Raw genomic sequence first — 24,639 nt, forward strand, 5'->3', positions numbered from 1 at the left:
TTCCCGACAATACAAGTCCAGGATTGGCCTGTACAGCCACCAGAAGGCTTGCCTCACCCGGACTAGACCTTCTTCCCAGTGATCTTCGGATACGAAGAAACTGCCATCATCATCATGCTGTTGGCTGAAATGAGACATCAGGACCATGGCTGAGGACCCTGGGTTCAAACCCTACTGGTGGCAGAGGACTGCAGATAGGGATGTATTGATTTCCCCATCACCTCAGCTCCAGAGTGGAGAGAAAGTCACAGGCGCTCTTGAGTCTCCAGAGTGCCTGGAAGACAAAATAGTGAAGAACAGTGTTGTGTGAACAATTTTTTCATTTTTTGTGTAAATGTTTTGGGTGAATGGTGACAGTTGAGTAGATAGAAGAATAAAATTTGAATAGAAATGTAATCAGTTTCCAGTTTTGTTTCAGATTTGTATGTGTGTGCTTGCGTTTGTGTACACTGTGTGTGTGTGTGAGCGTGCACACATATGTGTGTGATGTGTGTGTGTGTGTACAAATTACAATGTTTGTGTGTTTGTACACAAATTGCAATGTGTGTGTGTGTTTGTGTGTACACGTGCATACACCACCAGCCATCTATACACACTGAAATATGAAGAAAAACAGCACCATTTTATTCCAGGCTACAGGAAGACAGAATATAATCAACAGCAGCAGGGAAGTCATTGGCCACATGAAATGCTGGGGGTGTGACGCTGCTCTCATCCAAAACAGCACCATTTTATTCCAGGCTACAGGAAGACAGAATATAATCAACAGCAGCAGGGAAGTCGTTGGCCACATGAAATGCTGGGGGTGTGATGCTGCTCTCATCCCCCTGACGGTACTTTCCTGCACACACACACACAAACACACACACACACACACAGGCACAGACAAACAAACACACACACATACACAACACACTGGTAATGAAGCTAGAGGGGCAGAATGTGTAGAAGAATCAGTATCAGTAGCTCAAGGAGGCGTCACTGTGTTCGATCAAATCCATATACGCTACACCACATCTGCCAAGAGAAAAAAAAAAGAATTAAAAAAAAGAATAAAAATAATATAAAATAAAAATAAATAATGAAAATGAAAAAAAAAAGAATAAAGTAAAAATACAAAAAGAAAAAAAAGATAAATACATAAAAATACTACTACTACTACAACAACTATTTAATGAAATAATAATCTGGCCTGGTCTTTTCCCATTTATCTTTTGGGGATAATGGAATAATCTGTAATAGACACATAACAAATGCACCAAAACTTTCCATAAAAACAGATTATTTTAGAGGACTATTTAAATTCCAATCAACATAAGACCAAGCATGCAGTTCACAGTCCGGTCTTGCAAGACAATAAATGGAGGGGAAAAAAAAACACCAAAAAAACCCCACTCACATCATAATACAAACATTCATCAAGAATCATACCCAGCATGTCATATTACAAAGTGGGCGAGAACGGACACATTGATCGTTTGATTATGTGCTGTTTCTGGTGTTCCTTGTCCCACAAATTTCTTTTGATACCAGCACCACTTCTCCTCATCCATTTTGAATTCATAAACATTGTAGTTTGCTTCAACTTTTTTTTCTTTTTCAACCTGCTGGTATTCAGAGAATATAAACATAGACATTCCATCACTTTTGACTGATGGTGGTTAATGCTGGTATTTTCTAATTTTTCCCATAGCAAGTCACTCAGTGATTATACTTTTCAGCCTGACCATGTCTTATGATCACCCTGCCCTTTTTGTAACAATAACAGCAACAACATTTCTATCTATTCATCTATCTGTCTATTCATTAGAACAAGGGAACTAACCTGTTCTCACCAGAATTCCTTTCATGCCGCAGTTCTGTGCTCCTGCCACATCATCTCGTGCATCCTGAAATCCACAGATGACACTTTTACCTTCTGTTGACAAATTCCACCAACCCTCTCCCCCCCCCCTCTCACCCCACCTTCTGTTGACAAATTCCACCGGCCCTCCCCCACCTTCTGTTAACAAATTCCACCAGCCCTCTGCCCCCCCTCCCCCCACCTTCTGTTGACAAATTCCACCGGCCCTCTCCCCCACCTCCCCCACCTTCTGTTAACAAATTCCACCAGCCCTCTGCCCCCCCTCCCCCCACCTTCTGTTGACAACTTCCACCGGCCCTCTCCCCCCCCCCCCTCCCCCACCTTCTGTTAACAAATTCCACCAGCCCTCTGCCCCCCCACACACCTTCTGTTGACAAATTCGATCAGCCCTCTCCCCCCCACACCTTCTGTTGACAAATTCGATCAGCCCTCTCCCCCCCCCCCCCCCCCACACCTTCTGTTGACAAATTCCATCAGCCCTCTCCCCCCCACACCTTCTGTTGACAAATTCCATCAGCCCTCTCCCCCCCCCCCCCCCACACCTTCTGTTGACAAATTCCATCAGCCCTCTCCCCCCCACACCTTCTGTTGACAAATTCCATCAGCCCTCTCCCCCCCACACCTTCTGTTGACAAATTCCACCAGGCCTCTTCCCCCCTTCTGTTGACAAATTCCACCAGCCCTCTCCCCCCCCCCCTCCCCCTTCTGTTGACAAATTCCACCAGTCCCACCCCACCTTCTGTTGACAAATTCCACCATCCCCCCCTCCCCAACCTTCTGTTGACAAATTCCACCAGCCTCTCCCCCCCCCCCACCTTCTGTTGACAAATTCCACCAGCCTCTCCCCCCCACCTTCTGTTGACAAATTCCACCAGCCCTCTCCCCCACCTTCTGTTGACAAATTCCACCAGCCCTCTCTCCCCCCCCACCACTTTCTGTAGACAAATTCCACCAGCCCTCCCCCCCCACCTTCTGTTGACAAATTCCACCAGCCTCTCCCCCCCTTCTGTTGACAAATTCCACCAGGCCTCTCCCCCACCACCTTCTGTTGACAAATTCCACCAGCCTCTCCTCCCCTTCTGTTGACAAATTCCACCAGGCCTCTCCCACCCTTCTGTTGACAAATTCCACCAGGCCTCTCCTCCCCTTCTGTTGACAAATTCCACCAGCCTCTCCCCCCCTTCTGTTGACAAATTCCACCAGGCCTCTCCCCCACCACCTTCTGTTGACAAATTCCACCAGCCTCTCCTCCCCTTCTGTTGACAAATTCCACCAGGCCTCTCCCCCCCTTCTGTTGACAAATTCCACCAGGCCTCTCCTCCCCTTCTGTTGACAAATTCCACCAGCCCTCTCCCCCCCTTCTGTTGACAAATTCCACCAGGCCTCTCCCCCCCTTCTGTTGACAAATTCCACCAGCCTCTCCCCCCTTCTGTAGACAAATTCCATCAGGCCTCTCCCCCACCACCTTCTGTTGACAAATTCCACCAGCCCTCTCCCCCTCTTCTGTTGACAAATTCCACCAGCCTCTCCCCCACCACCTTCTGTTGACAAATTCCACCAGCCTCTCCTCCCCTTCTGTTGACAAATTCCACCAGGCCTCTCCCCCCCTTCTGTTGACAAATTCCACCAGCCTCTCCCCACCCCTCCACCTTCTGTTGACAAATTCCACCAGCCTCTCCCCCCCCCCACCTTCTGTTGACAAATTCCAACAGCCCTCTCTCCCCGCCCCCCACCTTCTGTTGACAAATTCCACCAGGCCTCTCCCCCCCCTTCTGTTGACAAATTCCACCAGCCCTCTCCCCCCCTTCTGTTGACAAATTTCACCAGCCCTCTCTCCCCCCTTCTGTTGACAAATTCCACCAGGCCTCTCCCCCCCCCCCCTTCTGTTGACAAATTCCACCAGCCCTCTCCCCCCCTTCTGTTGACAAATTTCACCAGGCCTCCCCCCCACCTTCTGTTGACAAATTCCACCAGCCCTCTCCCCCCTTCTGTTGACAAATTCCACCAGGCCTCTCCCCCACCACCTTCTGTTGACAAATTCCACCAGCCTCTCCTCCCCTTCTGTTGACAAATTCCACCAGGCCTCTCCCCCCCTTCTGTTGACAAATTCCACCAGGCCTCTTCCCCCCTTCTGTTGACAAATTCCACCAGCCCTCTCCCCCACCACCTTCTGTTGACAAATTCCATCAGCCCTCTCTCCCCCCCACCACCTTCTGTAGACAAATTCCACCAGCCCTCCCCCCCACTTTCTGTTGACAAATTCCACCAGCCCTCTCCCCCCCTTCTGTTGACAAATTCCACCAGCCTCTCCCCCCCTTCTGTTGACAAATTCCTCCAGTCCTCTTCCCCCTCCCTCCCTCCTCCCCCCTCCCCACCTTCCGTTGACAAATTCCAAATTCCTTTAGCCCTCTCCTCCCATCGTCTGTTGACAAATTCCACCAGCCCTCTCCCATTTTCTGTTGATATATTCCTCCAGCCTTTTCCCAACCCCCCACCACTAAACAGGAAAATGGCAAAAACCGACACACATCTTTCTCTCATGCCCCCTCCCCCGAACCCCCCCCCAACCTCCCCCCGCCTGGCCCCCACCTGCAATCTCACCACATGCAACAGTAAATGGCACAACACTGACGCATGTGCCAGGTTGTCTGGTCCATGAAACAACAGCAACAGGAATCCATTTACAGCTTAGTCTTTTGTGAAGGACAATGACTCTCAAACTAGGCGGCAAGATTGTACTGGCTCTTAGTGCTGCAGCCTTGGGGGCTAGTCAGCCTTTGGGAACCATCCAAATACCGACTGTCCTAAAACTCTCTCTTGTCCGAGAGAGTAAGGATGTAACTTGGGCAAGACACTCTCCACCATAATCAGATTCTAGCCCAGACAGTCGGGACAGCAGTTGCCTCCTCTGCTGTTCTGATCATCATAGTCAGACACAACTATCATACAAAGCAAGAGTACTCACGTCCCCAATCATAACACACTGCTGCGGGGCGCAGCTGAACTCTCTCACTGCTGAGTGGAAAAATGACCCCTGCGGTTTGCCCACAACCTCGGCCTTTTGACCTGTGGCGTATTCCAAGGCCGCCACGAAGGGCCCTGGCATTGGGGTATGGAGACAGAGAAACAAAGCACAGAGGTTAGAGAGACAGAGGAACAGAGAAACAAAGCACAGAGGTTAGAGAGACAGAGGAACAGAGAAACAAAGCACAGAGGTTAGAGAGACAAAGGAACAAAGCACAGAGGTTAGAGAGACAAAGGAACAAAGCACAGAGGTTAGAGAGACAGAGGAACAAAGCACAGAGGTTAGAGAGACAGAGGAACAAAGCACAGAGGTTAGAGAGACAGAGAAACAAAGCACAGAGGTTAGAGAGACAGAGAAACAATGCACAGAGGTTAGAGAGACAGAGGAACAAAGCACAGAGGTTAGAGAGACAGAGGAACAGAGAAACAAAGCACAGAGGTTAGAGAGACAAAGGAACAGAGGAACAAAGCACAGAGGTTAGAGAGACAGAGAAACAAAGCACAGAGGTTAGAGAGACAGAGAAACAAAGCACAGAGGTTAGAGAGACAGAGGAACAAAGCACAGAGGTTAGAGAGACAGAGAAACAGAGAAACAAAGCACAGAGGTTAGAGAGACAGAGGAACAAAGCACAGAGGTTAGAGAGACAGAGAAACAAAGCACAGAGGTTAGAGAGACAGAGAAACAAAGCACAGAGGTTAGAGAGACAGAGGAACAAAGCACAGAGGTTAGAGAGACAGAGAAAAAAAGCAGAGGTTAGAAGGACAGAGGAACATAGCACAGAGGTTAGAGAGACAGAGAAACAAAGCATACATGTTACAGACAAACAAAAGACAAAGGTTATACTGATAGAAAAACAACAACAAAGCACAAAGATTACCGAGAAAGAAAAACAAAGCATACTGATTTAGACACTGAGGAACAAAGCACAGAGGCTACAGACACAGAGAAACAAAGTATACATGTTACAAACAAAGCACACGGGTTACAGAGAGAAAGAAACAAAAGCACACGTTACACAGACGGAGAAACAAAGCATACTGGTTTAGAGACAGAAAAACAAAGCACAGAGGTTACAGACACAGAGAAACAAACCATATATGTTACAAACAAAGCATACATTTGTATTTGTATTTCTTTTTATCACGACAGATTTCTCTGTGTGAAATTCGGGCTGCTCTCCCCAGGGAGAGCACGTCGCTACACTACAGCGCCACCCATTGTTTTGTATTTTCTCCCACGTGCGGTTTTATTTGCTTTTCCTATCGAAGTGGATTTTTCTACAGAATTTTGCCAGGAACAATCCTTTTGTTGCCGTGGGTTCTTTTACATGCTGCACACGGGACCTCAGTTTATCGTCTCATCCGAATGACTAGCGTCCAGACCACCACTCAAGGTCTAGTGGAGGGAGAGAAAATACCGGCGGCTGAGACAGAATAACAAAGCTCATTGGTTTGGAGACAGAGAAACAAAGCATACAGGTTACAGAGACAGAGAGACAAAGTACAGAGGTTACAGAGACACAGAAACAAAACATACACGTTACAGAAAAACAAAGCACAAAGGGTACACTTACAGAGAGAAAGAAACAAAGCACGCAGGTTAAAGAGACAGAGAAACAAAAAAAATACTGGTTTAGAGACAGAGGAACAAGGCACAGGCACAGGGGTTACAGAGAAAAAAGAAACAAAGCAAACATGTTACTGACAAACAAAGCACACAGGCTATATTTATGGAGAGAAAGAAACAAAGCATACAGGTTACAGAAACAAAGTACAGAGGTTACAAAAGTACAGAGGTTACAGAGACAGAGAGACAAAGTACAGAGGTTACAGAGACAGAGAGACAAAGTACAGAGGTTACAGAGACAGAGAGACAAAGTACAGAGGTTACAGAGACAGAGAAACAAAACATACACGTTACAGACAAACAAAAGCACACAGCCTATATTTATGGAGAGAAAGAAACAAAGCATACAGGCTATAAAAACTTAGGAACAAAGCATACTTATTTTGAGACAGAAAAACAAAGCACTGAGTTTACAGAGACAGAGAAACAAAGCATACATGTTACAGATAAACAAAGGTCACAGAAAGAAAGAAAGCATGTGGACTATAGAGAGAAAGAAAGAAAGCATGTGGACTATAGAGAGAAAGAAACAAAGCATGTGGACTATAGAGAGAAAGAAACAAAGCATACTGATTCAGAGAAAAAGAAACAAAGCACACAAGTTGTAGAGACAGAGAAACAAAACACAAAGGTTATAGAGACTTTGAAACAAAGCATACAGATTATAGAGACAGAGAAACAAAGCAAACAGATTATAGAGACTTTGAAACAATGCATACAGATTATACAGACAGAAAAACAAAGTATGCAGTTTACAGACAAAGCACACAGATAAAAGTGAGAAAGAAACAAAGCACACAGGTTGTAGAGACTTAGATTGTTAGAAACAAAGCATACAGATTATAGAGACTTAGAAACAAAGCACAGTTTATATAGACAGATAAAAAAACAACAACAGGTTACAGAGAAACAAAGCACAGTTTATATAGACAGATAAAAAAAACAACAACCAACAGGTTACAGAGAAACAAAGCACACAGGTTACAGAGACTTAGAAACAAAGCATGCAGCACTGTAATGAAATGTATTTCACTGCATTGCAATATACTGTATTGTATTGCACTGTAATGTGCTGTATCGTACTGAACTGCAATGCACTGCACTGCACTGTAATATATTGTATTGTACTGCACTGTGATATATTGTACCACACTGTAATGTATTGTACAGCAATACACTATTAGTACTGCCCTGTAATGTGATGTACTATATTGCACTCCATTGCACTGCAATATACAATATTGTATCGTACTGCACTGCACTGTACTACACTACACTGCAAAGCATTATTATATATTGTACAGCACTGCACTGTCATTCCACTATACTGCATTGTAATGTGATGTATTATTATCATACTATAATTTGCTGTATTGCACTGTACTGTGTAGCAATGTACGATAATAAAAAGCAATGTAATTTATTGTATTATACTGCATCACACTGTAATGTAATGTATTGTACAGTATCACAGTGCACTGTAATCTACTGTTTTGAACTGCAATGCATTTTACTGTTATGTACCGTACTGTACTGAATTTGCACAATACAATATTGTATTGTACTGCAATGTGCTGGACTGTACTGTACTGTACTGTACCGTATTATAGTGCAATACACTGTACTGTAATGCACTGTATCGTATTGCAATGCCCTGTACTGCACAATACCATATTGTACTGTGATGTACTGTACTGCATTGAACTGCAATGCACTGCGCTTTGCTGTGCTGTCCTGAAGTAGGTTTTTTTTTTTCTGTGCTGAATTCTATCAAATGTTACAATGACAATCCTCTCATACTATGCTCTCACTGACTTAATCAGAAACTGCACAGATGAAATTCATTTCTGTCAGGGTTCCAAAAAGAAAAAGAAAAAGAAAAAAAAAGGATTCATACACTGATACCTGGGCCCAAAGCCAGTCCATCTTTTCTCTTGTAGTAGCGTGCTTTATGAATGGCAATGAGAGACGCTCCCTTCTGCAGCAAACTGAAATACAAACAACCAACACGGCGATAATGCAGTCACACCAGCACCCCAGTCTTCAGAGATCCTTGAAAATACAATCAGAGAACTGCATGGGGTACAATTTCAATGGGTGACATGAAACACAGACCTACAGAGAGCTGTCAGGGATACAATTTTCAATGGGTGACATGAAACACAGACCAACAGAGAGCTGTCTGGGATACAATTTTCAATGGGTGACATGAAACACAGACCAACAGAGAGCTGTCTGGGATACAATTTTAATGGGTGACATGAAACAGACCTACAGAGAGCTGTCTGGGATACAATTTCAATGGGTGACATGAAACACAGACCAACAGAGAGCTGTCAGGGATACAATGTTAATGGGTGACATGAAACAGACCAACAGAGAGCTGTCTGGGATACAATTTTAATGGGTGACATGAAACACAGACCAACAGAGAGCTGTCTGGGATACAATTTTAATGGGTGACATGAAACACAGACCTACAGAGAGCTGTCTGGGATACAATGTTAATGGGTGACATGATACAGACCAACAAAGAGCTGTCTGGGATACAATATTAATGGGTGACATGAAACACAGACCTACAGAGAGCTGTCTGGGATACAATTTTAATGGGTGACATGAAACACAGACCTACAGAGAGCCGTCTGGGATACAATGTTAATGGGTGACATGAAACACAGACCTACAGACAGCTGTCTGGGATACAATTTCAATGGGTGACATGAAACACAGACCAACAGAGAGCCGTCTGGGATACAATTTTAATGGGTGACATGAAACACAGGCCAAAAGAGAGCTGTCTGGGATACAATTTTTAATGGGTGACATGAAACACAGACCTACAGACAGCTGTCTGGGATACAATTTTAATGTGTGACATGAAACAGACCTACAGAGAGCTGTCTGGGATACAATTTCAATGGTTGACATGAAACACAGACCAACAGAGAGCTGTCTGGGATACAATATTAATGGGTGACATGAAACACAGACCTACAGAGAGCTGTCTGGGATACAATTTTAATGGGTGACATGACAGAGGGCTGTCTGGGATACAATTTTAATGGGTGACATGACAGAGAGCTGTCTGGGATACAATTTTAATAGGTGACATGACAGATAGCTGTCTGGGATACAATTTTAATGGGTGACATGACAGACAGCTGTCTGGGATACAATTTTAATGGGTGACATGACAGAGAGTTGTCTGGGATACAATTTTAATGGGTGGCATGACAGAGAGCTGTCTGGGATACAATTTTAATGGGTGGCATGACAGAGAGCTGTCTGGGATACAATTTTAATGGGTGACATGACAGAGAGCTGTCTGGGATACAATTTTAATAGGTGACATGACAGAGAGCTGTCTGGGATACAATTTTAATGGGTGAAATGACAGAGAGCTGTCTGGGATACAATTCTAATAGGTGACATGACAGAGAGCTGTCTGGGATACAATTTTAATGGGTGACATGACAGAGAGCTGTCTGGGATACAATTTTAATGGGTGACATGACAGAGAGCTGTCTGGGATACAATTTTAATGGGTGACATGACAGAGAGCTGTCTGGGATACAATTTTAATGGGTGACATGACAGAGATGTCTGGGATACAGTTTTAATGGGTGACATGACAGAGAGCTGTCTGGGATACAATGTGAGACAGACCTATAGAGAGCTGTCTGGGATACAATTTTAATGGGTGGCATGACAGAGAGCTGTCTGGGATACAATTTTAATGGGTGACATGACAGAGAGCTGTCTGGGATACAATTTTAATGGGTGACATGACAGAGAGCTGTCTGGGATACAATTTTAATGGGTGACATGACAGAGATGTCTGGGATACAGTTTTAATGGGTGACATGACAGAGAGCTGTCTGGGATACAATGTGAGACAGACCTATAGAGAGCTGTCTGGGATACAATTTTAATGGGTGACATGACAGAGAGCTGTCTGGGATACAATTTTAATGGGTGGCATGACAGAGAGCCATCTGGGATACAATTTTAATGGGTGGCATGACAGAGAGCCGTCTGGGATACAATTTTAATGGGTGACATGACAGAGATGTCTGGGATACAATGTGAGACAGACCTACAGAGAGATGTCTGGGATACAATTTTAATGGGTGGTATGAGACACAGGTCAACAGAGAGCTGTCTGGAATACAATTTTAATATGTGACATGACAGATAGCTGTCTGGGATACAATTTTAATGGGTTACATGACAGAGAGCTGTCCGGGATACAATTTTAATGGGTGAGATGACAGAGAGCTGTCTGGGATACAATTTTAATGGGTGGCATGAGACACAGATCAACAGATGAAGAAAGAGTGAGCAGGCGTGTGGACAAACAGAAAACGAGTGTGCCCTGACCTGAAAGCTTCGTTCATGAAGTTGTAGCCAAACTTGTCTGGGGCCAGTCCAACCACGACAGCATTGGGATCATCCACACCCACACCTGTACACAGTGGGATCATCCACACCCACACCTGTACACAATGGGATCATCCACACAAACACCTGTATAGAATGGGATCATCCACATCAACACCTGTCCACAATGGGATCATCTACACAAACACCTGTACACAGTAGGATCATCAACATCCACACCTGTATAGAATGGGATCATCCACACCAACACCTGTCCACAATGGGATCATCTACACAAACACCTGTACACAGTAGGATCATCAACATCCACACCTGTATAGAATGGGATCATCCACACCAACACCTGCACACAATGGGATCATCTACACAAACATCTGTACACAGTGGGATCATCAACATCCACACCTGTATAAAATGGGATCACCAACACCAACACCTTACACAATGGGATCATCCACACCCACACCTGTACACAATGGGATCATTCACAGAAACACATGTAATGATGTATAGAATGGGATCATCCACACCAACACCTGTACACAATGGGATCACCCACACAAACACCTGTATAGAATGGGATCATCCACATCCACACCTGTACACAGTGGGATCATCCACACCAACACATGTACACAATGAGATCATCCACACAAACACCTGTATAGAAAGGGATCATCCACACCAACACCTGTATACATATGGGAACATCCACACAAATACCTGTATAGAATGGGATCATCCACACAAACACGTGTATTGAATGGGATCATCCACACCAACACCTGTACACAGTGGGATCATCCACACAAACACTTGTATAGAATGGGATCATCCACACAAACACCTGTATAGAATGGGATCATCTACACCCACACCTGTACACAGTGGGATCATCCACACCAACACATGTACACAATGGGATCATCCACACAAACACCTGTATAGAAAGGGATCATCCACACCAACACCTGTATAGAATGGGATCATCCACACCAACACCTGTACACAATAGGGTCATCCACACCCACACCTTTACACAATGGGATCATTCACACAAACACCTGTATAGAATGGGATCATCCACACCAACACCTGTACACAATGGGATCACCCACACAAACACCTGTATAGAATGGGATCATCCACATCCACACCTGTACACAGTGGGATCATCCACACCAACACATGTACACAATGAGATCATCCACACAAACACCTGTATAGAAAGGGATCATCCACACCAACACCTGTATACAATGGGAACATCCACACAAATACCTGTATAGAATGGGATCATCCACACAAACACGTGTATTGAATGGGATCATCCACACCAACACCTGTATAGAATGGGATCAACCACACCCACACATGTACACAATGGGATCATCCACACAAACACCTGTATAGAAAGGGATCATCCACACAAACACCTGTATAGAATGGGATCATCCACACAAACACCTGCATAGAATGGGATCATCCACACCCACACCTGTACACAGTGGGATCATCCACACCTACACATGTACACAATGGGATCATCCACACAAACACCTGTATAGAATGGGATCATCCACACCCACACCTGTACACAGTGGGATCATCCACACCTACACGTGTACACAAAGGGATCATCTACACAAACACCTGTATAGAATGGGATCATCCACACCAACACCTGTACACAGTGGGATCATCCACACCAACACCTGCATAGAATGGGATCATCCACACCCACACCTGTACACAGTGGGATCATCCACACAAACACCTGCATAGAATGGGATCATCCACACCCACACCTGTACACAGTGGGATCATCCACACAAACACCTGTATAGAATGGGATCATCCACACCAACACCTGTACACAGTGGGATCATCCACACAAACACCTGTATAGAACGGGATCATCCACACGAACACCTGTACACAATGGGATCATCCACATCCATGTCTGTATAGAACGGGATAATCCACACCAACACCTGTTCACAATGTAATAGGATAATCTATACCCACACCTGTACACAATGACATTATCCACACCAAAACCTGTACACAATGGGATCACACACACACACTCACACATACATGCGTGCATACACACACACATACAGACAGACAGACAGACAGACACTCACACTAACACACACTCACACACACATGCAAAACACATATATGCACATTCACAAAAAAGAAACAAAGGAACATTCACACATGCGTGTGCACGCACGCACACACACACACACACACACACACACAAGAAAACACACACACACACCAAAATGGCACTGTCATAGTTACTGTACCTTCAAAATCTTCCACAGCTTTGTCGTCCACCAAAAGCAAAGGTCGTAGCTGTTTTTCTTCAAGCAGCTTGCGAGCTGCTGTGAGCGAGGTGAAAATTTCTTCTGAGCCCACCGCAAACCCCAGTTTATGCAAACGCTCGTGCAGCACACGCTTGGATTCTTTGGTTGTGTTGGTGACGAACTTCAGGTGGACACCGCTACCACGCAGTCTGTTCAACAATAACAAAAGAGTGTTGGTCTAGAGGTGACGGGCGCAATAGCCGAGTGGTTAAAGCGTTGGACTGTCAATCTGAGGGTCCCGGGTTCGAATCACGGTGACGGCGCCTGGTGGGTGAAGGGTGGAGATTTTTCCGATCTCCCAGGTCAACATATGTGCAGACCTGCTAGTGCCTGAACCCCCTTCGTGTGTATATGCAAGCAGAAGATCAAATACGCACGTTAAAGATCCTGTAATCCATGTCAGCGTTCAGTGGGTTATGGAAACAAGAACATATCCAGCATGCACACCCCTGAAAACGGAGTATGGCTGCCTACATGGTGGGGTAAAAACGGTCATACACGTAAAAGCCCACTTGTGTACATACGAGTGAACGCAGAAGAAGAAGGTCTAGAGGCAACGCGTTAACGCATCTGGCTAGGAAGGAAGAGAATCTCAGCACACTGGTTCGAATCACACTGGCAGTATTTTCTCCCCCTCCACTAGACCTTGAGTGGTGATCTGGATGCTAGTCATTCAGATGAGACGATAAACTGAGGTCCCACGTGCAGCATGCATTTAGCGCATGTGAAAGAACCCACAGCAACAAAAGGGTTGTGCCTGGCAATATTCTGTAGAAAAATCCACATGGATGGGAAAATAAATGAAACTGCAGGCAGGAAAAAAACAAAGAAATGGGAGGCACTGTCAGTATAGCGACATGCTCTCCCTGTGGAGAGCAGCCCAAGAGTAATACAAATACAAATCATCTTCCTTTTCCATGTCACATCATCAGTATATAGTATCATTCACAATCATCATCATCATTATTTATTGCAAGAGCTCTGTCTTGACAGAACATCTTTAAAACTCTTTCACTGCAATAGGTGACCTTAGTCAATTAGACAGTGCACCACCATAGGCATTATCTACATACACCAAGACATTACTACAATGTGCAGATATGAAGAATCAAATACATGTGCACACACACACACACATGACAAAAAATGCCATACACACGCACACATGTGTACACCCACATATGCCTAGCAAATGCGGTGTAGTGTATATGGAATCATCTTAACGCAGTGATGCCTCCTTGAGAAACTGAAACTGCACATGCTGTCAGGTCCACTTTGACCCACTTCTAACCATGTGCTAGCAAAACTGAAACCATGGAATCTAAGACTAAATCAAGTTTCCAAAATTTTACCACTCAACCACACTATTGCACCAGTTTTGTTTAGTGCTAAGTGGGTGTGCCATTCAGTATCCAAACAACACACACACACTCACACTTACACACACACACATACAGACATGGACACACACACACATTGCAACCTTTCCAGTGCTTTAACAGATCCAGGTATTTCTTCATCATCAATGTGAAGCGTCCCGCTGAGATCAACCAACACGCATTTAATGGTTTCCTTCTCCATTTTCACCTCCAACACTCTGCCAACTTCTGCAAGGAGTCGCTTCATTGCCAATACAGCTTTTTGTTTTACTCGTTCGTAACTATCTTAACACCAGTCATCTAGAAAGTACACAAATCTTGTGAATGACGGCCTCAACATCGATCTAAGTTAGGCTTGAGAATAAATATGCAAATGTGTACCACATTCATATCTTAATGGGGTATCATAACGGATTTGTTGCTTCATTAGTCTGTCTCATGGATACGAAAATAAGACTTGTTGAAAGTTCATACTCAGCTCAGTTTTCGAACACTTCCGGTGCTTTTGGCCACTCTGTAAGTTGGTTGAAACTCAAAAACTTCTAAAGCTTGCTTTGGAAATTCCTTTCATTATGAATCTGCACAATTTTATTGTTTATTTCATTGAATTTCTTTTCAGTTAACAGTATTAGAGTATATACCCTAAAGTGTACACTTAAGTAACTTTTTTTTCTCTTCATGAAGAGACTTCGAAAGTTTATTTTCACTTGGCTTTCGCTTTCAAATTCAAGATGTTTCTGTCTGCCTCTGAGTTTGAGACACGAGATAGTTTTTATTTATTTGTTTAATATATTTCTTTAATGTTGGTTGTTCACGCCCATCCATACCCCACCCCCCAAAATGCTAACCACCAATTGTCTCTACTCTCTCTCTCTCTCTCTCTCTCTCTCTCTCTCTCTCGTCTTTTCACTCCTTCTCTCTTTCGCTCCCCCGCCCCCCCCCCCCCCTCTCTCTCATTCTCTCTTGAGTCTCTGCCTTGACACGATCCATTTCTAATCAGTAATCAAACGAATATTGGCATCATTCCTAAACCAACAATGGGCATATTTCTTCAAAATGGAAGTCTCTCTGGGCCTTCCCATATACAGTAGACTGACCAACAAGCCAGTCGGTGTGTTCATGGCTCCTGGTTGTTGTGTTTCAGTCTGAATCCCCTGGTTGATGTGTGTGATGGACAAAGGGGAGCCTGATCCCTGTTTGCCCCCTGATCCTAGTGGGGGTGAGGAAGGGAGTGTGGGGGCAGGGAAGGACATGGTGATGACGGGGGTCCTTCAGCGCATGCTGGCACTGCCAGGAACCGTCACTCTGCCTGCTGCTTCTGTGGTGAGGAAACACTCTGTACTGTGTTTGTGGATGTACATGTGTATGTGTGCATGATGAAAGTGTGTTGATGTGTATACATAATGTTATGTGTGTGTACAGTGAGTTGTGTGTGTGTGCTGATATGTGTATGTGTACAGCGGAGTGTGTGTGTGTTTACAATGTATTGTGTTTGTTGATGTGCATGTGTACAATGCATTGACTGTGTGTTGATTTGTATACATGTACATGTGTATGTACACTGCATTGTGTGTGTTGTGTATGTATATGTGTAAAATGCATTGTGTGTGTTGATGGTGTGGTTGTGACCAGTTGTTAAAGGTTAGAACAAAACTGAGTAAAAACCACATCACATACATGCACACAATACACACACACACTGATACAGTGATACACAAATCACCCCAGTGTCACAATGCCATTGTTCTGCACAGACACTGTTGATTCCTACAGTGTCACAATGCCATTGTTTTGCACAGACACTGTTAATTCCAACTGTGTCACAATGCCATTGTTTTGCACAGACACTGACCATTGATTCCCACAGTGTCAAAATGCCATTGTTTTGCACAGACACTGACTGTTGATTCTCACAGTTGCATAATGCCATTGTTTTGCACAGACACTGTTGATTCCTACAGTGTCACAATGCCATTGTTTTGCACAGACACTGACTGTTGATTCCTACAGTGTCACAATGCCATTGTTTTGCACAGACACTGACTGTTGATTCCTACAGTGTCACAGTGCCATTGTTTTGCACAGACCCTGTTGATTCCTACTGTGTCACAATGCCATTGTTTTGCACAGACACTAACTGTTGATTTTCACAGTTGCATAATGCCATTGTTTTGCACAGACCCTGTTGATTCCTACTGTGTCACAATGCCATTGTTTTGCACAGACACTAACTGTTGATTTTCACAGTTGCATAATGCCATTGTTTTGCACAGACACTGGTAATTCCTACTGTGTCACAATGCCATTGTTTTGCACAGACACTGTTGATTCCCCACAGTGTCACAATGCCATTGCTTTGCACAGACACTGTTGATTCCCCACAGTGTCACAATGCCATTGTTTTGCACAGATGACTGCCAGCATCCAGAGCACTGGGAAGGACATCAGTGTGCCTGAAGGGGGCACCACTGCTCCAGTCGTCATGGAGATGGGTGTGTACCAACAGTGGCGGCAGTTTGGAATTCATCAGGGCCTGAGCAACGACTCGCACATCGCTGCCTTCCTCCTCAATCAGTCAGTCTTCAGCTGTGATTTGCATTTTGAAAATGTGTCTACAGCGTGTGTGTGTGTGTGTGTGTGTGTGTGTGTGTGTGACTGACTCTGTGTTGTGTGTGTGTGTGTGTGTGTGTGTGTGTGTGTGTGTTCAGCCTTGATTTGTGTTTTCAAATTGTGTATAACTGGTAGTGAAGTGACAGTAAACCAAGGAGAAGATCTGTGTACTTCCTTGTGGTCAAACAGGAACAACACTCTGTGATTGTCCGTTTCCAGTGTTGGATAACTTGCTTGGAGCAGAAGATGGGGTTGAGTTGAGGACACTGGAAAGCTGAGATGAACAATGCATTCGTGGGAATGCGTGACTTACAGTTAGGGCATGTCAGCGCTTAGGCTGTGAGGACTAGGACATACTTAGAAGACTGAGGTTTAGGGCATGTCAACGCTTAGGCTGTGAGGACTATGACATACTTAGAAGACTGGGGTTTAGGGCATGTCAACGCTTAGGCTGTGAGGACTATGACATACTTAGAAGACTCAGGTTTTGGGCATGTCAACACTTAGGCTGTGAGGACTAAGACATACTTAAAAGACTGAGGTTTAGGGCATGTCAACGCTTAGGCTGTGAGGACTATGACATACTTAGAAGACTGGGGTTTAGGGCATGTCAACACTTAGGCTTCAAGGACTAGGATATACTTAGAAGACTCAGGTTTAGGGCATGTCAACACTTAGGCTGCAAGGACTAGGATATACTTAGAAGACTCCAGTTTAGGATGTCAGTACTTATGCTATGAAGACTATGACTCAGTCTTCAGTTTTATTTTAGGGCCTGTTAACACTAAGGCTGTGAGGACTTTGAGATACTTGGTAGACTTCAGTTAAGGACATGTCAACACCTAAGCTGTGAGGACTTTGACATGCATAGAAGACTCCAGTTTAGGACAGGTTAACACTTATATTATGAGGACTTTAACTTAAGACTTCACAGTTTAGGACATGTCAACACTTATGCTAAGAGGATTATGATATACATAGAAGACCAGTTTAGAGCACATCAACATTTATGCTGTAAGGACTATGACATAGTTAGAAGACCACAGTTTAGAGCATATCGGCTCTTAGGTTGTGAGGAGTTATGAGTTGTTTATTATTTCTGTTGCCTTCCATTTTTAAACCACCATTCCATTCACACATTGGTCAGTGTGGGATGAAGACTGTGTCAGGTGTGTAAAAGCAGGAGCTATTTGAAATATGATAATTTTGGATGGTGATGTGAATTTTCTCTTTGCCCAGCATATGGTTCAGTTTTCCAAGTAATGTGCAGAGGATGATTTTTTTTTGTGCACGTGAAACTGTGCTTAGTGACTGTATTTGGTGTTGTACTGGATGTGATTTTATTTTGTTTCAGCTGCTTTAAGTTTAAAGGGATTGTTGTGGTTATTTGTATTGAATTTTTGGTGTCCCTCTATAGAGAAGATATGAGTGAGGCTGGGTGCGGACAAGAAAAGGCCGCACCCCCGTGTCGGTGAAATATGTTTTTGATCAGAGAATCAGTTCAATCTTAATCATCTGTTTCAGTTATGGGACGACGCAGTCCATGACGCACCGTGTTGAGGCGTCACAACCCAAGACACACTGTGCCAACTGTCCTTCCATGTTTACCCTCTTGTCTGTTTCAGTTACGAGACGACGCAGTCCATGACACGCTGTGTGGAGACGTCACACTCTGTGATGCGTTGTGTTAACTGCCCCTCCATGCCATCCCTCTACTGCTCCAAGTGTGTGCAGAGGGGCCACACCTCACCCTCCACCACGCCCACCGCCGCCCCCAGTGGGCCTCTGACCTCTGTGACCCCAGCAACCTTCAGGGTCACCCTGTCGTCAGACTGCGCTTCGGCTGCGGTGTCCCAGTCCCCCCCACTGTCGGGAAGCCAGGCAGAAAGCGTCTCGCCCCCCCAGAGCAAGGCTGGAGGGAGGAGAGGGCTGAGGAAGGGGAAGAAGGAGGAAGGGGGGAGCAGCACCTGCCAGAAATGTGGCACGCAGGTGGCACCGCCCCCTCCCCACCCCCACTCTTCCTCATCCACCACCACCACCACCACCACCAGCACCAACACCAGGCGGCGGTCAGGAGGCGGAAGAGGCAGAGACGGAGGCGGTGGTGGTGGTGGTGGCGGTGGTGCGGTGCAGCAGCCTTACCGGTGCGCGGTGTGCCAGCTGGCCTTCCCGTACCGCCAGGCCCTGCAGGAGCACCTGTTTGCCCGCACGGCCGAGGGGGCCCACCGCTGCCGGCACTGCCACCTGGTGGTGCTCAACGGCGGGGACGTGCGCAAGCACCTGCTGCAGCACATGGGGCCCATGCCCTTCAACTGCCCCCACTGCCCGCTGGCCTTCTCCCTCAGCTGCAACCTCAAGACCCACCTGCGCACGCACAGCGGGGAGAAGCCCTTCACCTGCCAGGTGTGCGGCCGGGGCTTCTCGCAGTCCATCGCTCTCAAGGTCAGTCTTGTGCGGCCGCGGCCGTGGCTGCGGACCTGGTCTGTCTGTCTGTCTGTCCTCCTGGCTGCCTGGGTTGGTGGTGGGGCCTTTGTGTGGTCTTGGGTGTGTCTTGAGTGAAAACGTGTTTGTTACTGTAATGCGTTGATGTGTTTAGTGTTATAACTTGTTGTTGATGTGTTTGCCATAGGGTGTATTTGTATTTGTATTCCTTTTTATCACAGCAGATTTCTCTGTGTGAAATTCGGGCTGCTCTTCCCAGGGAGAGCGCGTCGCTACACTACAGCGCCACCCTTTTTTTTTGTATTTTTTTCCTGCGTGCAGTTTTATTTGTTTTTCCTATCGAAGTGGATTTTTCTACAGAATTTTGCCAGGAACAACCCTTTTGTTGCCGTGGGTTCTTTTATGTGCTGCACACGGGACCTCGGTTTATCGTCTCATCCGAATGACTAGCGTCCAGACCACCACTCAAGGTCTAGTGGAGGGGGAGAAAATATTGGCGGTTGAGCCGTGATTCGAACCAGCGCCCTCAGATTCTCTCGCTTCCTAGGTGGACGCGTTACCTCTAGGCCATCACTCCACGTCGATGATGTGACAGTTTTGTGTTGACGCAGTTGAGCATTTCTTTGGTTTGACAGTCCTGATATGGCCCTGTGCGGTTGGATGGTCTATAAGCAACAAGAACAAGAACAGGGGTGTTGATGTGTTAATTGTCAGGTGTTGATGTGTTGACGGTAAAGTGTTGATGCTTTGACTGTAAGGTGTTGATGCATTGACTGTAAGGTGTTGACGATATGTTTACTGTAAGTGAAAGGTGTTGATGTATTTTGTCTAAAGTGTTGATGTGTTGATAGTAAGGTGTTGATGATATGTTTACTGTAAGTGAAAGGTGTTGATGTATTTTGTCTAAAGTGTTGATGTGTTGACAGTAAGGTGTTGATGATATGTTTACTGTAAGTGAAAGGTGTTGATGTATTTTGTCAAAAGTGTTGATGCGTTGACTGTAAGGTGTCATTGTGTTTATAGTAAATGTGTTGATGATGTGTTGTGTTGACTGTAAGGTGTTGATGTGTTGACAGTACACTGTTGTTGATATGTTGATTAACGAAAGTGTAAGTTGTTGATGTGTTGACTGTAAGATATTGTTGATGTATCGACTGTAAATAAAGTGTTAAGTGTTGATATTTTCAGAGATGCCAGCTGTTACAATTTTGCTGTATTTTGTTACGCTAGCTCACAGTTTGTTCTGATGTTACGCCAACGTCAAAATTGTTCAGACGAGTGCTTTTTCGACTACATAGCATGGTCACACATGCTTTCCTGTCGTAATATTACCCAGACGCTCCAGACCTATCGGATCATGAGGCAAGGGCAGTCACTATTAACCTTGGTCTCACGTGGTGATGCTCAGCTAATCGCGTGCATGTTTACATTGAAACAGCATTGAGTTGACCAATCAGTTTAATTGTAGCAGCTTACACCGTGTTGCAGGTAGGCCCAAGAGTTTGTATGCTTTGTAGATAAAATGTACGTTTAGCTGATGTGGCTCGGGAGTCCTAGTGTTCTGTTTACTGTGTGGTGGTGTGCTTAGAGAAGGTAAAAGGCCATGATTCTTAATGTCTTGTGAAGTATGCATGAAGTTAAAGACTGACTGAGAGAAAGAAAAAGGAAGGAAAGGTGTTCTTGTTGCCAAACATTTCCTGTTTGTTTCCATTGGGGAAATAGGACAAAAAAAATCTGGGACAGTTGAAGCGACAATTTGGTGTTTTTAAGTGACACGACTTCTCTAAAGGCAGAACAGCAGACAAAGAGAGCAGTCTTTTCTTCCTACTGTACATGTATGGTTGAAATATCAATTGATCTGGATATTTTTCTTCATGAATTGATATAGAAATAAAGAATAACTTGATATGTGTTGAGTTGAACAAGCAAGCAAATTCATTGTTTATCTAAAAAAAGAAAAATTGCTATGTATGTATGTATGTATGCATCTATCTATCTATCTATCCTACCTACCTATCAGATAATCATGAACTGCAACAGGTTACCTACGAGGATTTTGTAGGTCATAATATTTCAGCCAAAGTGGCAATGATCAAAATAAATGTGTGTATGTGTGTGTGTGTATGCATGTGTGTGTGTGTGTGTGTGTGTGCATGTGCATGCATGTGTACGTGTATTTATGTGTGTGTGTGTGTGTGTATGTATGTGCGCACATGCGCGTGCGTGTGTGTGTTTCAGGTCCACGTGCGGAAGCACACGGGGGAGCGGCCCTTTAAGTGCCCGCACTGCCCCATGGCCTTCGCGGCGTCCAGCAACCTGTCGCGCCACGTGCTGAAGCACACGGGCCAGAGACCCTACCGCTGCTCCTACTGCACCGCCGCCTTCTCCCAGCCGGGGTCACTCAAGACCCACACCCGCAGCAAGCACACAGGGGAGCGGCCCTACAGGTGCGACAGGTGCTGCGCCGCCTTCAGCGACCACTCCACCCTGTGGAAGCACCGCCGCAACAATACCTGTGGAGGGGGGGGTTTGAGTGGTGGGGTTTGGGGTGGTGGGCGGCGCAAGACGGGCGCCGCGCCTTCCTTGGAGGCGTCCGCTCGCGTCCAGTCGTCGTCTGGTGGCGCTTTTACTGCTGTCGCTGGTGCTGCTGCCCCTCCCCCAACCGTCAGTGTGGTCAGTTTGTCGTCGGGGTCAAGGTCAGGGCAGGAGGTCAGCGTGTTGTCAGGGTCAGGGCAGGAGGGCGGTATATCATCAAGGTCGGGGAAGGAGGTCAGCATGGTGTCAGTGTCAGGTCAGGAGGTCAGTATATCATCAGGGTCAAGGTCAGGGCAGGAGGTCAGTATGTCGTCAGGGTCAAGGTCAGGGCAGGAGGTCGCTGCCTTTTCCCTGGCTGGCTGCAACATGCTGGCCACACAGGCACTCTACCAGCACCAAGCTCCACAGACCCCGCAGCAGGTCGCCGTCAAGCTCAAGGAGCAACCTGTGCAACACCTTCAGCAACATCTGCAGCAGCAACATCAACTACATCAGCAGCAGCAACTACAAGAGCAGCAGCAGCAGCAGCAGCAGCAGCAGCAGGCAGGGACAGAAGGGGCAGCTTTTGTCAGTGGGGTGGAGTGGTGTTTTCCTGTGCTGCACACCTGACCACTGTCCCCAGCGGATGTGTGCCTTCAGTCTCTCGCTCCTTCTCCAGATCTTGCTCTCACCTGGAGGCGTAGCATTGTTGGGTGTGGGACATGTGTGGTACCATCAGCATGTGTTTGTGTTCTTATTTTCAGGTATAGCATTGGGTGTGTGACATGGTACCATCAGCATGTCTTTGTGATCTCATCTGAAGGTATAGCTTTGGGTGTGTGACATGGTACCATCAGCATGTCTTTGTGATCTCATCTGAAGGTATAGCTTTGGGTGTGTGACATGGTACCATCAGCATGTCTTTGTGATCTCATCTGAAGGTATAGCTTTGGGTGTGTGACATGGTACCATCAGCATGTGTTTGTGTTCTCATCTGCAGGTTTAGCATTGTGTATGAACACGGAACCATCAACATGTCTCTGTGCTCTCATCTGCAAGTATTGCATTGGGTGTGTGACATTCTACTATCAGTATGTATTATGCTGTCATCTGATGGTATAGCATTGTGTATGAACATGGAACCATCAACATGTGGGTTTTTGTTGTTGTTGTTGTTGTTGTTTTTTTTTGCTGCCCTATCATCTGCACCATTTCAGTGGCATTACTCCCACGCCACTCATTTAGATTCCCCCATACATGGCCACACCCGAGTTCGTCCGTCACAGTTCCAGCGTCGGCAGTCTGCAGGGAACCATTGATGTTAGGTCGCCAGGAGGCCACACACCAGAGGAGACCCTGCACTGCTGCTGAGTCACTTCGGTGGTGTTCAGTGGTGCCTGTTCTGATTCAACGTACTTAGGACACCACCTACTAAGCCCCATACTAGCGACAATAATGGCTTAGTCGTGGAGCCAGACTGAGCGAGCGTCCCTCCCAGTGTCCAGACCGCCACCACATCCCTCAAACAACAGTCCACCATGAATCTGCTGACACTGAAGACAGTGACAGGACTCATCCCAAGCACAGAAGTGGAGGGGTATCAAAACTGAGGTCACCATGGGAGTAGGGCATGTAAGGCCACAGAATTTGAGACTGTTTTGTTTATATTGATGATGATGAAGGAGGAGGAGGATGACAATGATGATGACAGTGTTGCTATGGAGGTCCATTTTGGTTTGGGACTGCGTGACAAGGCTGTACTCTACGCTTCCTGTCATAATGATGTCCTGGCGTTAACCAGGCCCGAGAGATATAGACACTTGCAGTGTTGGTCAGGTAATTAGAGCAACACACCCAAAGACGCACCTTGAAGTAGATGACTCTTGACACTCAACTGTGTAGTCCCAGTCTCCCCATTTAAGCCCACAGCACACTCAGCTCTGGGTAGGAGCTGGCCACCTGCCGAAAAACCCACCTCTGCTGGGATTCGAACCTGCGTCCTCCCAGCCATCAGTCCGCGACGCTAACCACTTCGCCACAGCGGCTGGTACCATCAGCATGTGTTTGTGCTCTCATCTGCAGTTATTGCATTGGGTGTGTAACATTCTACTATCAGCATATGTTATGCTCTCATCTGAAGGTATAGCATTTATTTATTCATTTATTTTTTAATTATTATTATTACTTTTTTTTTTTGTACGCTTACAGTTGACTTAAGTTTTTGCGCCCTATAAATATTATTATTATTTTTTTTTTAAATGTATTTATCTATTATTTATTTATTTAGTTACTTTTTTTTTTCAAGGTCTGACTAAGCGCGTTTGGTTACGCTGCTGGTCAGGCATCTGCTTGGCAGATGTGGTGTAGCGTATATGGATTTGTCCGAACACAGTGATG

At 45.6% G+C, this 24,639-nt stretch overlaps 2 protein-coding genes across 2 annotated transcripts in view; one reads left to right on the forward strand and one right to left on the reverse strand.

The window, feature by feature from the left end:
- The window catches only part of LOC143277575 (uncharacterized), a 35,902-nt gene extending 11,516 nt beyond the window's left edge, over positions 1–24,386 (forward strand). The window contains exons 4-7 of the mRNA XM_076582454.1: positions 15,826–15,999; positions 17,087–17,250; positions 18,912–19,728; positions 21,967–24,386. Of these exons, the coding sequence (XP_076438569.1) occupies positions 15,826–15,999; positions 17,087–17,250; positions 18,912–19,728; positions 21,967–22,872 (2,061 nt within the window). The 3' untranslated portion in view covers positions 22,873–24,386. The remainder of the gene's footprint in view (positions 1–15,825; positions 16,000–17,086; positions 17,251–18,911; positions 19,729–21,966) is intronic.
- LOC143277671 (haloacid dehalogenase-like hydrolase domain-containing protein 2) lies at positions 602–15,084 on the reverse strand. The gene is made up of 7 exons (XM_076582583.1): positions 14,781–15,084; positions 13,238–13,446; positions 10,899–10,983; positions 8,421–8,503; positions 4,830–4,963; positions 1,826–1,889; positions 602–841 (listed from the first exon to the last, which is right to left on the reverse strand). Exons 1-7 carry the CDS (start codon positions 14,921–14,923, stop codon positions 732–734), a joined length of 828 nt encoding a protein of 275 aa, XP_076438698.1. The 5' UTR covers positions 14,924–15,084; the 3' UTR covers positions 602–731.
- Positions 24,387–24,639: the final 253 nt, after the last annotated feature.

The sequence above is a fragment of the Babylonia areolata genome, chromosome 34 (genome assembly GCF_041734735.1).
Source record: "Babylonia areolata isolate BAREFJ2019XMU chromosome 34, ASM4173473v1, whole genome shotgun sequence".
NCBI classification, from domain to species: Eukaryota; Metazoa; Mollusca; class Gastropoda; order Neogastropoda; family Buccinidae; genus Babylonia; species Babylonia areolata.